The sequence below is a fragment of the Aphelocoma coerulescens genome, chromosome 10 (assembly GCF_041296385.1).
Source record: "Aphelocoma coerulescens isolate FSJ_1873_10779 chromosome 10, UR_Acoe_1.0, whole genome shotgun sequence".
NCBI lineage: Eukaryota > Metazoa > Chordata > Aves > Passeriformes > Corvidae > Aphelocoma > Aphelocoma coerulescens.
Window position 1 is genome coordinate 3,763,685 of NC_091024.1, and position 15,422 is coordinate 3,779,106.

General features: G+C 43.3%; 1 protein-coding gene across 4 annotated transcripts; it reads right to left on the reverse strand.

Annotated features, from left to right (window-relative positions):
* Window positions 1-458: 458 nt before the first annotated feature.
* LOC138116268 (lamin-B3-like) lies at window positions 459-14,970 on the reverse strand. Of its 4 annotated transcripts, none has more exons than XM_069025360.1 (12): window positions 14,545-14,970; window positions 10,395-10,551; window positions 9,523-9,648; window positions 8,517-8,687; window positions 7,486-7,611; window positions 7,143-7,363; window positions 6,223-6,448; window positions 5,282-5,389; window positions 4,316-4,432; window positions 4,115-4,219; window positions 2,591-2,622; window positions 459-2,048 (listed from the first exon to the last, which is right to left on the reverse strand). In XM_069025360.1, exons 1-12 carry the CDS (start codon window positions 14,907-14,909, stop codon window positions 1,976-1,978), a joined length of 1,827 nt encoding a protein of 608 aa, XP_068881461.1. In that variant the 5' UTR covers window positions 14,910-14,970; the 3' UTR covers window positions 459-1,975. The 4 variants fall into 4 exon arrangements, with proteins under 4 accessions (XP_068881461.1, XP_068881458.1, XP_068881460.1 ...); XM_069025357.1 differs by lacking the exon at window positions 2,591-2,622 and adding an exon at window positions 3,911-3,981; XM_069025358.1 differs by lacking the exon at window positions 459-2,048 and adding an exon at window positions 3,911-3,981 and having other exon boundaries at window positions 2,598-2,622.
* Window positions 14,971-15,422: the final 452 nt, after the last annotated feature.

Genomic DNA, 15,422 nt, shown 5'->3' on the forward strand with positions numbered 1-15,422 from the left:
TAGCACTGGTGCCTACTACAAAAAAATGAAAAGTCAACACACTTCTATTTTTTATATTTAGTTGAAAGGGATGGAAAGAAGGAGAAAGAGAAGACTATGTGGTGATGGAAAGACATGCAATAACTAAAAATATACCAAGAAAGCCTCAACATGAAGATGGAATCACTTTGTTTTTCTGTTTACCATCTCCTGCTTTGCTTAGTAATGGAGTAGTGACCAAACAAAGGGAGCAGCCCTGGAGGAACATGCTCTCCCTACAAGACAAATTGATGAGATTTTATGGGCAAGCTGTCTACTGAAGATTCCTCTTAAACTCATAGCAGCTCAGCTCTGATTGAAGTAAGTGATAAATATAAACAGGAGAGCACAGTGCATTTCTGAAGGTTTCTTCACTCTGTAGTCCCTAAAGTCACCAGTTTTATTACTTCATAGTTTTTTGAACCACTCAAGAGAAATCATTGAACAGATAGACCTTTATTATTTAATTGCAAATATTTAAATCCAAGACTGCTTTTATATACATGAAAAATACCTTTAATAGTTAAAAAAGTTTAAGAAACCAAGATAAATACAGCAAAGTTAGAGCAGCAGCTATTTCTGTTGTTTGAGATGGAACAAGAATTTGGATCTGCTAAAATCCAATGTACTCTTGCTGTCTCAAAATTAGAAAGCACTTTTAAATAATACAGGAGTTAAACTAGCATAAGGAAAGCCTCACCTTAACACCTGCATCCTAACACAAAGCAGGTCTTGAATTTGGAACTGAACACTTTGGCAAGGTAAAAGACAGTCAAAACTCTATTCCAGCACTGAGAGAAGTCTGCAGGCTCAGCTGCTGCCCTCCCCTGCTGCTCTTAGGTGGAAGTTCATGTGGCTCACAGCCCTTCCTTTCCCCCAGGGGCAGCAGGGGAGCAGTTTGGTGGGGGGACAGAGGGGGTGCAGTGCCCTTGTGGCTGCCTGTCCCCTCCTGAGGGTACAGGACAGGCTTTCCATGGAGCACAGAGCTGCAGGGAATTGCACAGTGGCCCATGAACAGTGTTCCCCCAGCTGTCCAGTTGGACACACACACAGCTGCAGCCTGCATGGAGATTCAGCACGTGAGGGCTCCAAGTGCAGCTATTTTGATGCATTTTTCACTACACTTGGTGCTTTCTAGTTTTGATTTTTGACAGTTTCTCTCTCTCACTCCTTAGAAAGCTGGTGTTGGGACCATTCAAAAAGTGCCAGCAGCACTGGTCACAGTACCTGCTCTGTCAGAATGAGATGCTTTTTCACATTTATAGGATACATTTGTCCAAGTTAAGGCTGGCACAGCTCTGCTGTGATACAGTGTATCTAGGAATATACAATACTGAAATGGGGATTTCCAGCTGCTAGACTATAGAAACAGTACATTTAATAACAGGCAGGAATATTTTTGACAACTTTCTTTTAATTCTAAAGTGTTTCACTCTAGGAAATGATCTAGACCAGTTTTATGTATTTCTGCACCAGGATCTGAGCAGGAAACATTTCAGACACTCATCACTCTTCAGGAGAATGTTTTACTTCAGACTTGCTCAAGGTGCAAGGGTGTGATCAGTCCCACATTTCCCACTCAGGCTTGAAAGAGAAGTTACCTTTGGAGGAACACCATGTCAGAATATTGAGAAAGCTGAGGCACCCTCATGTTCATTGTCAAGTATTTAACATCCTTCTAGGGCACATGTTTAGAAGCTTTGTAAACTCTGTACCCTCCTCTGTTTCAGCAGGTCACAGAAACCAGATCCTTCAGTAGAAGTAAAAATAAAAATAACTTCACATGGAGCTTGTATTCTACTGCTCTTTGTACCAGTATATCCAAGGCCAGGGTCCAGTATCAGAAGGTAGGAAATTCCATCATGTTATGGACAATGCTTCTCACAAAGACATCAGATGGAATATGTGAATTCCAAGTTCCAGATATTACAGAAGATATCTACACACACAGTCTATGTCACCTGGGACTGAGAGGCGTTTTCAGATGATTGTCCACATTACATGACAGAACAGCTGGGATCTTCATTTTGCTGCAGAGAGAAAACATGAAAACATTAGGCTAATTAGCACGTGTACAAGCTTAATAGGTCTTGCTGGTTGCCTACTTGATCCTCACATAGGCAGGTAGGTTTAAATTTGTAGATTTAGTTACTTATTAATAAAGCAAAGCAGATTTTCAAGAGGCAGAACATGAACTGTACTACACAAGTCTTTAAGTCCATGCAATACATGAGCCTGTGCCTTCCTTAATGAAAGGCCATCAAACTACCCATGACTACCTTAGCTCCTAAGCATCAGAACCTAAGTGGCATGCAGATACATGCTGCCCTCATTAGGATAGTAAAAGCAGAAGCAAAAAAGCATGGAAACCCTGCCTTCCTTTAAAGCCCAGCATGCCTTCTTCCCATTATTTTACTGCATGCAACAAAGTTATCTTTTGTTTACTAAGCAGCCATTTCAGTACTACCAATGCAGCAGAAGCATATAGGTACTAATGTCAAAAGTTTGATAGGAATTCAGCAAACAGGAATGGCATTAAAATTTGATTGGAAGTATTAGAATTGACTCTTACCATAAATGGCACACAACTGTATTGTAAAGTTGCTGATAAAACAGATTAGAAGTGTAAGGAAAAAAGTTACTTTTGCTTTCCATCATTGATTACCAAACAAGTCATATTAGCGAACTCAAAAAATGCCTTTTAAAATAGAAAGAAGCCACCCTTGAGGAGAGGCCCTACACTGAATATGAAAAGAAGCTTGTATCACTGAGAGCCCAAAGGGCAGAACAGCATTACAGACCTTCTCAGTAGCCTCTTTAATGGGGTCTCACCATCCTTCAGTGAGACTGAAAATATTACAAGAATGTGCATGCAAGTCAGAAGACTGATAAACATCCTTTAAGCCACATGGTATTATAGTTACAGATATTTACCCAGATTTTCTGTTTGAAAGGACCAAAAAGTAAAATAAAAAAAACCAGCAGGCAGTTTAGGTACTACCTGTTTAGGTACTTTTTTTTTTCCCCAGAAAGACAGTACTAAGTTACTTTTAAGTTAGCTTTTAGACAGATACATTATGAAAATATCTAGGAAATGGTAGTGGGAGCTTTGACCTAGTGCAGTGAGATGCAACTCCTCCTTGTAACTGTGTAGGATCAGTTTTAGGAAGAGCTGTGGTAGTTTAACATGTCAGCAGGAAGGAGAGAGTTTTTAGCTAGGCATCCCCTTGCTCTCAGGCTTTGGACCTTGTACCATAGTACTGTTTCAGGTCAAGACACAAACAAACTTGAGTCAAGAGCTGTCTATAATTGTATGGTTATGACCAACTGAAAACCTCATATTAGTTGGTTTAGACTACTTCAGCAATTAAAGCTAGCTAATAGTATATCAAAGTACAGTAGGAGCATCCAAAATGCATCAGTTCAGAGTTATATTTTGGTCAGTCAAAAGCCATTTGAAGGGGCTGGAGAGTCTTGCCCAGGATGCAAGTTTGTAGCCAAAAGTTTGTAAGGCTATTGACCTTAAGTTCACACTGAATTCATCTTAAAAGCAAGCCAGGGACACCGGGGTGTCAAGTAAGTCACTTCATCCCACAGAAGTAGGTAGTGTTTGCACAGTGTTCTGTTCTCAGGATAACAGCTTTTAAGTTAATTCATAATCAGGTATTTAGGTAAAACAGACATTAAAGGCTGTAATTTTCAGTGTCAGTAATAAGATATCAAATAATTAATGCTGCTGTTTGATCATACTCAACCAGAGAATAAGCAAAACTTCAGTTGCATTTCTGATGCAAAGCCATGCAAGCTACATCCTACGTGGGACAAGAGACTGCAGCACTACTGATGAAGCAAGTTTTCTATGAGGTGACAAGCATGGATCTCACCATCTCACCTGCTTAAGGATGCTCACAGGAACCACTATCATGAAACCAAACAACATTTCTTTTTTCTTCTTCTTTTGGTCTGACATCAAGAAAAACATTAAGAGTTGCGGGATATGAATAGTACTTGAAGAAGTATTTTCATTTAGTAAGGACAAGAAATGGCCTTTGAATGACTCTGCTGATAGTATGTATTTAAACTTCAGGCAGCTTACCTGAGGTGCAAATGCCACTTCACTTCCAGTTATTTCTTCATAATCATCATCTTGCTCACTTTCTTCTCCTCTGGGTACAAGCATTATCTTCCTCTCTGCGAGTTCCTAGAATACAATTGAATTGCCACCAAGACCCCTCAGGAATTAAGCACAAACAAGTTTAGCATTAGGACAGTAGAAGCATTTTATTATTTCACTTACCTCCCCATCATCTGTAATGAGTGTAACACCAATATTATCCCCAGCTCCCCAAGACTTCTGAGACTTCCAGACCAGATCACTAGGACCTGGGCTTACACCAGCAGCTGCACCCCAGATCTGCAACAGAGTTAGCGTGAGCTTCTGAAGAATCCTTTTCTGTAGTTAGATTACAATTCACTCATATATATTTTATATATAATAATATAATTATTAAGTATTTTAATGCCAAAGACACCCAGTAGGAGAAACAGAACCACTAATCCCTGGCAAATTAGTTCTTTTCAGGACTACCAAGAATGGAGGTAAAGATTTTCTAGCTGAAGACTGTAAAACAATGCATAAAAGGCTGTTAACAGCTTCTACCCAATGTAGAGGCAGCCCTGCTTGGCCATACAGAACATTTGAGTCACAGAGCCAGGCCATAGTCCCAGACATGCTCAGGGCTGCAATTTGTGTGGGCAAGAGCCTCTGGCCTGGGGTCGCTCACAGATCTATTGAACAAGCTCCTCCACAGTTTGAAGCAGCAAGTGTAGAGTTCAGCTCTTTGATCACCATGTACATGTACTTAGAGTATGATTTTAGAGCTAATATTTAGCTTAGTGCTACAAATCATGAGCTCAGCATTGCTGACCTGGAGTAGGCTAAAGATTTTAGTAACAGTCTCTGCACAACTTTTATCAAGTCACAGGAGGATGGGAAACTAAGAAAAAACTAGAATACAGTGATTCTGTTAGAGCACACTCCTGTCTGGGATGACCCAAGTTCAGTTCAGGCTTTAAAGAAAATTTCATTTCAGATCAAGGTGCTGCAATGATTTTTCCTATATCCATCTCCACATAAAATAAGAACTTCAGTTCTTTAGACACTTTCAGTACCTGTCTAGATATTTTCCATATTACAGGAATCTCTACTGACATCTAACATAAGACCAGAGATCTGAGGAAGTTTTGCAAACCCAATACCTACTGTAACTACTTGGCCTGCCTGAAGAGTGAACTGTGAGGGAAACTTGTAAGTAACATCTGCCACACTTCCAATACGTCGTCTCAACACCCAGCCATGTAGAGGTTGATCCTGTGGGACAAGAGATTTCTCTCAGCATTACAGACCAACACCATATAATTCAAACACAAGGTTCTTTCCAGACTCATGGGCCAGTTTTAATCCCCCTCCTGTTTCATACAAGTATCTGACAATTTTGAGGAAGCATCCACATTTCCATTAAAACTTCCCAATGTTTTCTCCCTATACTTTAGGATTAATCTTAGTCAAGTTAAGCCATACCTATTCTTACCTTCCATTAAAGGGGGGGGGGGGGGGGAGTGTCATGATGCTCTTTACCAGGGAGAATCTGATAAATGAAGTTTGCCATGGCCACCTACTAACTCTATATATGTATATATACACACATGCATAAAAAACACCTTAAAACTTCGTGGGTCACTGTATTTCAGGCTGAAATTACTAAACTACAAGCCACATGTTTTGAAGTCCTGATGATGAATTCTAATAGTGCTGGATTTGCAAACTAAACTAGTCAAAGAATTAGCTAATTGGCCACATAAACTCTCTGCATGGATTAGATAGCATCAATTCTATTCAACCTTTTAGCTGTTTTAAGTGTTTTTGACTGAGATGAAGCCATCTTTATCCAATTTACTGAAGCACTCTATTTAGTTCATCAAGGGTCAGCAGTACTTCTGATAGTGCTTGCTTAAATCTGATGACAAACAGCTGAAGGTGTTGGATTTCTGCATAAGAAAACCCCTTGCACCCAAAAGCACCTCCCAGACAGCCCTGGGAACAGAACACCTGCAGTACCAAAGGGTCAGTCTCTGGTCTGTCACTAAGCTAAAGCCATCCCCAAGCAGTCACACATTGCAATGCAGACTTGAAAATGAAAGTACCTCATCAGAGTGGTTTTTAAGCCTCACAAATTTCCCATCTGCATCGATCTCTTCAATAGATATATTTCCAGTAGCTGAAACATGCTGAATAGTCTTAAATGCAGCACTATGTTCCCTCTTTTTGGGTTCTTTGATTTTCCTTTTCTTCCCATGCAGGAACCGTCGCCCCTGACTTGCTGCTTGAGTTGCTGTGCTGTGTGAAGATGGACTGGGTGACAGCTTTAGCCTAGAAGAGAGTCAGATAACGTTCACCTGAATATCAGATGTGCTTTTTTTCTTCTCACAGCTACCCTCCCACTATATCCAAGCCTAACAGCTTCCTATATACAAGCTTTTCATGGGGTCTTGAATACAAAATTTTACTTTTATTGGCAAGAGTAGCTAAATGGCTTGTTAAGTTTGGAAGACAGCCCCAAAGTTCAGAGCAAGCTTATATTGATAAGAGAAGATTGACAACTACACCAAATATTCATTTAAAGTATCAACAGACACAGTCTTCAGTGAAAGTTATTTTAAGTTTTTGACCCTTCTTAGCATGTATTGAGAGTCCATGTTCTCACCACACATACAAGATAGCATGTCTGCATGGACAGGAGTTGATCCAAGTTCCCAGCTTCATTCATGGAACTTGAGTGCTCTTTGATAGATCTCTGAGATGCAGCACAAAACTCAGAGAGTTGAGGAATGTTTAATGGACCTTTGAATTCTATCAGCTGGGTTTATGAAGTTACTTCATCTTACTATACCATGTGGTAGATGTGGGATATAAATACCATTTACAGAAGATCATGCTTCAGTAACTGAATTACTAGTGACATGCTTAGTGCTTGTTTCTTGTCTCCTCCACATTCTGAAGGACAAACAGTGTGGAGGTCTTGGATGAAACAAGTTCTCATAATGAAGATCTCGTCATAGCCTACCTCTGTTCCTCTCCTTCCAGCATCTTCCTGTATGCATTTATTTCCAAATCTAGAGCCAGTTTCACATCTAAGAGATGCTCATATTCTTCCAGCTGTGCTTGTGCCTGCTTCTGAGCTTGTGCCATTTCTTCCTCCTTTTCAGCCATACGCCTTCGATGGAGATCACGATCATAATCCAGCAAGTTCTGTAGCTCCTTTATTCTGCTCTCCAAAGCAACATTCTAAAATTAAGGGGATCAGGGGAAAAATTAAATCATAAGTGAAGATTAGAGACAAGAGGCCAATGTTTTGAATCGAGAGTAAACTGAAATAATTATAAGGTTATACAAAATAAAGACAGCACCTGGGTTTGGTATTGATTAACTTGAGATACCAGAGTATCAACTCTCTTCTGTGTTTCCATCAGTTCCTCCCGAGCAGCATTGGCAAACTCAGTATTTCTTGCTGCAGTTAGCTGGGCATTCTCCATCTGTGGATAAGTCACTGTTAGCTATGAGTTGCATATTACCATGTATTATAAATAAGGAAGGAAAACCAAATAATTTTCACCAGTCACACCTGGAAATATTTATGTTTTACTAAAGTTTACAGATACCACTAAAGGTCAGGTCAGAAAGTTCTGTATTGCTTTTGGGGCAGGGGGGTTACACAACTTTGACATTTATGTCAGAAAAAGTCAGCAATAATCAGGTTGTGAAAATTGCTGGATTAGGGTATTTCAGTTAGTGGACATTGTATAGATACTAAGTAAATTGATTCTCCATAAGATTAATGGAGAATATGTTTAGAAGCTGCTTGTCAAAGCATAGGGCTGCAGGATATTGGGTGTACAAATCAAACTATTATCACTCTTCCCCAGAAGGTCTATGATTAAAGAGTTCCTGCATCATTACAAGCAGCATTGAGTTCCTCTAAAAATAGCTCAATCTTGAGATGTCCCAAGAAAGGATAAAGTGCTCCTACAAGAGGCACTTACTGACTTTTCAGTGGAAACAAACACAAGCATCCAAAGGAATTCCCTGAGTTGGTATGCAAGTTGGTATGTAGGAAAAGTTAGGTTTTACTCAGGATTGAAATGGCTTAATACAAACAACACACCTTGGTCCTGAATCTGTCAGAAGTCTGAAATATGATCAGCTTTTCCTAATCACTCCCTGTATTTATGCTTGAACCAGTTTTGTTAGGGATCAAATGTTTGCAGAAATCCTCTCTCAAATTTGACACTGCTTTGAAATTCCATGACAACTTATGCCAAGAAGCTCTGCAGGGAATGCAGGGGCCCCATCAGTCAGCTGTCTGTGCCAGTGTGACCTTAATTATGTCAAGGTGCAGAGAACTTCAGCTTTGTTTTACTGTCACCTTTTACAAACTCACCTTTGCACTGAATGTTCGCTCCATCTCCTCTTTGTAATCTTGAATTTGTTCTTCATGTTGTTTTCTGAGCCCCTGCAGAGCATCTGAGAGCTTACTCTCAAATTCTCTTTGACGGCCCGATTCTACTTCTGCTATCCTGCTCTCATGGGCTCTTTTTGTCTCCTTGAGCTCCTAGGAAAAGAAATTTCCCAGAGAATAAACAAGCAATACAGTTTGAAACTGGATTTAGTGTACCAGGTTCACAAGTCCTTCACTATTGAAGCAGATTTATCATTGAGTACACAGTAATTCATCTTTCTGCATATCTTATTCATCCATTAAGTCTGGCACATCCACCTTGCTGCCTCACTATTGTTTTTACACCTCGCTGCCAACATTGCTTAAACTAATAAATGTAGTAAATATTTGATTTGTAAGACTAATTATTTGAACTAGGTAGATTCTTTGGTTTTTTTTAACTTAGAACACATGCACATACACTTCAGTTTCTTTAAGCACTGTTACTTCACCTATTCTTGTTTTATTCAAAAAGTTAGAGAAATTAGAATTCTCTGTCACTTAAACCACACTGAGATTCCTACCAGTGAGAAGGAAGCTGGTTTACATTCATATGTAAGCCACTCATTTAGTTGTATGTACTGCCCTCTCTCACAAAGTTGGGAACACAAGTTGCTTAGAGGAGATTTAACTTCTACAATTACTTTAGGCTTCAGGTAAACATCTGGAATAATTTAACAGTAACTAATATATGCACTTGCACAAAGTAATATATTGGGATTTCAGTTGAAAATTCTCATATTCCAGATACCTATTGGTACTATCCCAGTTAACATGAGGTTGTGTACTTTCCTGAGCCTTCCTAGTTAGGTGGATTTTATGAGCTGATGGGCTGCCATAGGTTGCTAGTTACCTTTTTAGAGATAAAAGCAATGTTAAGATGGGCTTTAAGTGCATCCAGGGATCATGGACACCTAAAAAGATGCCTTGTTAATAAGCTAAAACATACATCTTCATGAAGGCGCTTCTGGAACGTCATTTCTTCCTGCAAAGTTTTCATATGGTTTTCTAGGTCCACCCTCCTCAACATTTCACTGTGGAGATGCTTTTTAGTATCCTCCAGTGACAGATTCAGCTAGAAAAGACAGACAACAGGGTTATCAGAATTAAGAGGTATTTTTTCAAATTAAGGCAGCCAATTTGTTACAGGTCATTTAACTTCATTCCCACAGCAATCAAAACACACTGGGTGAGTGAAGTGGGTTGCTCTGTGTAAGTTCTTCTTTCAGTGGGATCCAGAATATCAGCAACAGATAGAATCCTGTTTAATTGTTATGTCGACCAGACTTCCCACAAGGCACATATAGAACAGCCTTTAATCTCACTAAGTTTGACTCCTCAAAGTAGACTTCTGATGAATCAATTGTACTATCCATATATATTCCTCCCCATTACAAGTGTTATTATTCCAAACTTCTTCTTAACTTCTAACACAATTTTTTGACACTTAATGAATAAAACCCTCCAAATATAGTCTGTGTTGACAAACTATTATACCCTTCCAGTACTAGACACTTCCCTGATGTATTAGAGAATGCTACAAGGACTATAGCAGTACATTTCATCTTGCTTTGACTTTAGAACAAGAAACATTACATCCCATGGTCATAGAATTAAAGGTACCTACAACAGAGGAAGTTTTAAGGAAACTACCATTAGTAGCATTTGCTTTCAGCAAGATTGTGGAAATCTTTTTGTCTACCTGTCGCTGTCATAGTTAACAGGCTTTCTCTGCTTTTAAATATCAACAGCTAATTAAGGAAAAACAAGCAAAAACTGCAGGGGTGAAAGCAAAGTTTAGATTCCGATAGCAAGCCTTACACTGAGTACTTGATCCTTTAATTCACGGAGCTCATTCTCCAAAGTCCGGTTCTCATTCAGGGCTGTTGCTAAATCAGCTTCCTTCGCGTTTAGCTGGGCATCGAGGTCTCTCACACGGGCCTGGGCCACGTTTAAATCAGTTTCTTTTTTTGAATTCCTACAAGGAAGAATTTTATGCTGTTAAGTGCAGCTGGTGAGGGAGGGTTTGTTCTCAGTGTCTTTCCCTTCAGAGGGGTCCGTGGTTAAACACCGGAGAGGTTAGTCAGGCTCACGGTGAGAGCACAAAACAAACCAGACAGGGCCCTCCGACAAGCATCATTTGTTACACGAGAGAGATTCCTGACCCATTTTCCAGCTCGTTCTGTGCAAAGCCCATGCGGAAGCCAGCTATTTTCCACGGCATTCCCAACCGGAGAGGGAAGGGACGGCGCAGGCCTCCGGCTCCACGGGGCGGGCTGGGCACGCTCAGCCACCGGAGCGGGAGCCGCCTTCACGGACAGCCCCGCGGAGGCCGGGCCGGGCCGGGCCGTGAGGGCAGCCCGGGGCCGGCGGCGCCGGTCCCTCACGGGGCGGGGGAGCCGAGGCTGCCGGCGGTGCCGCTCCGCCTCCCCGCGCCCCGGGATGTGCTGCCCGCAGCCCACAGGGAGCTTTGTGCCCCGCAGGCCACCGGCCCGCCCGGGAGCTGCCCCGCGGCCCCGCTGGGGCTTTGCCTCCGGCAGCCCCTCAGCCACCGCCGCGAGTGACTCCCTGCCCTCTCTCAGGCCGCAGCGGAGTTACAGGGTGAGGGGAGCTTTAGTGTAGAGAAGAGACCATCTCCAGACCAATGCCCAGGTACTGCAAGCGCAGGTGCCACCTGGATGGCCAACACACTTCACTTGCCATTGGCACCACAGTGGAGGAGTGCGAGAAGGGCCCACAACGAGTTCCTCTCAGGGAAGAACGCACTGATAATTCCCCAGACTGCTCTAACTTTTAAAATCCCTTCGGTTGCCTGCCCACTGTCCAGAGCCCCCGCTCAAAACTCGTATTTGAGATTACAAAGAGTAAAGGAAGTTCTCAATTTATTTTGGCAACATCTGTTCTGCCAAGTGGCAAAGTTGTGTCAATTCGTACAATGAGTTTTCCAGGGGATAACTGAAACCAGCTGGCAAAAGTCCAAAGTAATTCTGCAGGATTGATCCGCTCTAGAAAGCTTGAACTGCAAGGAAAGATTGGAAAAAACTAAGGGTTGTTTAGTCTAGAGAAAAGTGACAGGAGACAGAACAGTTTTTAAATACATGAAGGACTGCTACATAGAGTTAGGGAATCTGTTTTCCATGTCCATTGTGGAGAAGACAGGGAGCTCCAGGCTTAAATTGCAGGGAGGAATACGTGGGTTAGATGTTAGGGAAAGGAAACTAACAGTTCACCACTGAAGCACACTGCCTGGGGGGGGGGGGGGGGGGGATATTCTGGAATCTCCATCATCTGGAATTTAAACTAAGGCTTACACAAAATCTGCTGGAAGGGATGCAGGCATGGCCAGTTCCAGCACATGCCTGGGGCATGGAGCTACATCAGGTGCTTGCCCAAGGCCTTTTCTAGCCCTGCTCTTCAGAGGCATTTACTCTTTACTCAGACTCTAGGAAAAACATAACTCTACTAACAGTGAAAAAACAAGATAACATGCTGTAGTTTTAGTATTTACAGGTTTCTTTCTTTTCTAGGTATTAATTATTCACCTTCCTTTTGGAGTCTCTGCTACCACTACCACTTACTGTATCAGATATAGTATTAAGTATGCCAGTAACACTACTTAATATTGACTGTTTCATCCTACAATAATATAAATTTCCTTCTGCAATCAAAGTGTGTGCAAAACTGAAATTCCATTAGTATCTGTTTTAACAGTCCACTTTCCAATGTAAGCATCTGACAGCCAGGCTCAGGTTTCCTGGATATTCTTTCCCAAAAAAATGCTATTTTCAGAAAGCCCTGGAGAAAGACATTTCATCTTTAAGAACAACAATTTAACAAGTCTCCCTTTGACAAGAGCATTTACTACCCTTTTAATCCAAGTTTGGGGTTCAGAACACCACTTTACACCCCTGTGCAGCAAGCAGTGACAGCTATAGTACTCTGCAACATTCCATATACCAACCATTCCAGAGCTAAGAGTGGCCTACGGACTATCAATTACAAGCAAAAACTTTGAGGCACTGCCAATCACATTCCTTGTAAATCAGGATGTCACATATGCTTGATCTGGAGAATTTAAATAACTTTACCAAAAGATTTCAGGTATGTTTGAAACAGACTCCAGTTTGTCAAGACCAGAGGATGTCAGCAGCACGTACAGAGTTCATTCTTACAACATCAGTTGCTGTGTTTGGCAGGTTCAGGAGCAAAATGCACATCCACACTCTCTGGTGCAGAAAGGAACTGGTCTTGTCTTTCTCTGCTGTGTTACTGCAGTTGCTTTGACCTTCCCGAGGCTCTGAATTCCACCAATACACTTATCTACAGCTCCTCCTCCCCAAACATCTTTGGCCTACTTCCAGTCACCAGTTTCAGTAGCAAGAAAAAACCAAATGCAATCAGTTCATTGTTGTCAAAAACTTTGAGTCTCTTAATCAGGGATTAATAAGAGCCAAGAGTTAATGCTGTTGGGAAATTATCTGGTGACATTTCATTCTATAAGAGTTAAACAGCCACCAGGTTATTTAAAGGGTGTATATATAAGGACACGATAGCCTCAAAGTTTGTTCCAAGTCATCTGAGACATTTGCAGTAAGGCAGCCCAGATACAACACACATTAATATTAGGACTTCAGTCTAGTCCTTTCAGAAACCAGTAGGTACCAGGTATCATTTCCCACGGGCTGTACATTTAACCACGTCTAAGAACTAGTTACTGTAAAGGAAAAAAACCCAACCCAACAATCTAGAGGATGGCATAGCTGCCAAGTCTAAAGCTTTATAAACAAAGCCAGAGTTACACAAACACAAAGAGCAGCAGAAAAGTCTTAGAACAGGCATTACCCCTCTCCTCACTGTCCACTCAAAGTGGCTGGTTAGATTTATGAAACAGATCTGTGAGCCAAAATCCAGCATGACTGAGACAAGCCCAACAACTATGCAGCTGAAAACAGAAGCTTACAGTAAAAACATGTTATTCCCAACTAGAACAGCTACTTGAGTCCTACTGAGTCTATGAAGGGGCAATACTTCCTCCAGGCATTAGAAGAAGAAGCTGGTGCCTAAATTTGCTCTGATACAGGTTTATAACAAGACGTAAGGGGCCTGTGGACATCCAAATTATTACAAGTCCACAACTGATGTAGGGGTACAATGGGGCATTACAGTAACTAGCAGTGCTAGCAGGCTGTATATTTCTATAAAGGAAGCTTGTTGGGCTTGGACACTTGTTCCCACACCTCTTCCTCCTTCCAGACAATGGGATAGCACTTACATTGCCTTTGTTCCAGGCTTGGCAAGCCTAGACAAATGATGAGTCCAGGCTCAGGATACACAACTTATAAGAAAGTCAAGCTAGAACAGCAGGCAGCTCATCTGAGACTTAAAAGCAACTAGGAAAACTTCCAAGCAGTACCAACCTGGATCAGGTCAAGCCATACTGCTCCCAGAACTATCTTCTCTCTGTATTCCCCTCTGGGCAAAGTCTGAGCTAAACAGCCCAAAAAAGATGCATGCTGACTCCATACAAACACTCCTTTCACTGCTCCATAGCTTTCTAGAACCTTTCCAGCATCTTGAGTGTTTGTAAACACCGGTGTGGTGCCAAACCCATACCGCTATGAATTCATAGCTCAGAAGAACACCCACATTCTGCAGGAGCCCCATGCCCATCTCAGGCAGGTGCTGATGTGACCCCATAGCATCAGAGGTACTCGGCAGCGTGCCCCCAGCACACCTTCAGAGCAGACATCCGGACGTCTCCTAACCCAAGACGCTCCAACCCCAGAGGGCAACACCTTCGGGGTTATCACGCCTGCACCACCCGGACACGCAACATCACCGCGCACTCCTCCCACCACCCACGGGCTCCTGCCAGGAGCATCCCCTTCCCCGCACCCTGCAGACACCCCAAAGAGGCGGCTCCCCGGGGTGTCCCCGGGCAGGGAGGCCTGCTCGGGGCCGGGGCACCGACCTGACGTGCAGCTGCCGGTGCTCCTCGCCGATCTTGCCCAGCTCCACCTGCAGCGTGGCCCGCTCGATGGCGATGTCGTCCAGCGCCCGGCGGGCGTCGGCCAGCTCCGCCTCGTAGCGGAGCCGCAGGCAGCCCAGCTCCCGGTCGCTGCCCGCCTGCTGCTCGTTCAGCCGCTGCTGCAGCACCGACTTGTCGGCCTCCAGCGCCCGCACCCGCTCGATGTAGGCGGCCAGGCGGTCATTGAGCTGCCGCAGCTCCTCCTTCTCCTGCAGCCGGCTGAGCCGCGCCGGGCTCAGCGGGGACCCGGCGGCGCGGCTGACGGAGCGGCTCCCGCTGGCCGGCGTGGGGGGCAGCGCCGTGGCCATGGCAGCCTCGGCTCGGGCCCCGCCGCCGCCGCCGGGACCGCCCCGCGCAGGACACCCAGCGCCCGCCGCCGCCCCGGTATAAATAGCCGCAGCTGCCGCCGGCCCGCGGCGAGAGTGGGCAGCTTAAAGGGCTCGGGCTGCGCCCCGCGGCCGCCCAGGCCCGGCCGAGCCCTGTAGAAAACACTTTCTTTTTTTTTTTTTTTTTTTTTTTAAAATTTATTTTTTTTTTTTCTGCTTTATCTTTCACATGTGCCTTGCTGCACCTTATCAGTCCAATGGTGCTGCCCGGAGAGGGCGGGGAAGGAAAAACCTACCGCAGCCCTGCGTTCTCACAGACAGGTGCAAGGGGTCGGGGCGAAACCAAAATCCCAGTTTAAGGAAAATGCATGGCAGCTGCAGTGATGCTCACACTGCAGCATGCTGCTGCGTCAATGCTCTGCCTGTTGTGTCTGGGATTTTTTTTTGCAAATTGTTCAGCTGATGAAAATAACCCTTTCTGTTCTGCTCTTTGTG

What these genes read in the sequence shown, in the direction of transcription:
- LOC138116268 (XM_069025360.1), bottom strand. Translation starts at nt 14,909, where the DNA reads ATGGCCACGGCGCTGCCCCCCACGCCGGCCAGCGGGAGCCGCTCCGTC. An exon ending in TTAATCAATACCAAACCCAG is followed by an intron (nt 7,364 to 7,485) that starts GTGCTGTCTTTA and finishes CCTTAATTTTAG; the next exon opens with AATGTTGCTTTGGAGAGCAG. An exon ending in AGGCAGGCCAAGTAGTTACA is followed by an intron (nt 4,433 to 5,281) that starts GTAGGTATTGGG and finishes ACTCTGTTGCAG; the next exon opens with ATCTGGGGTGCAGCTGCTGG.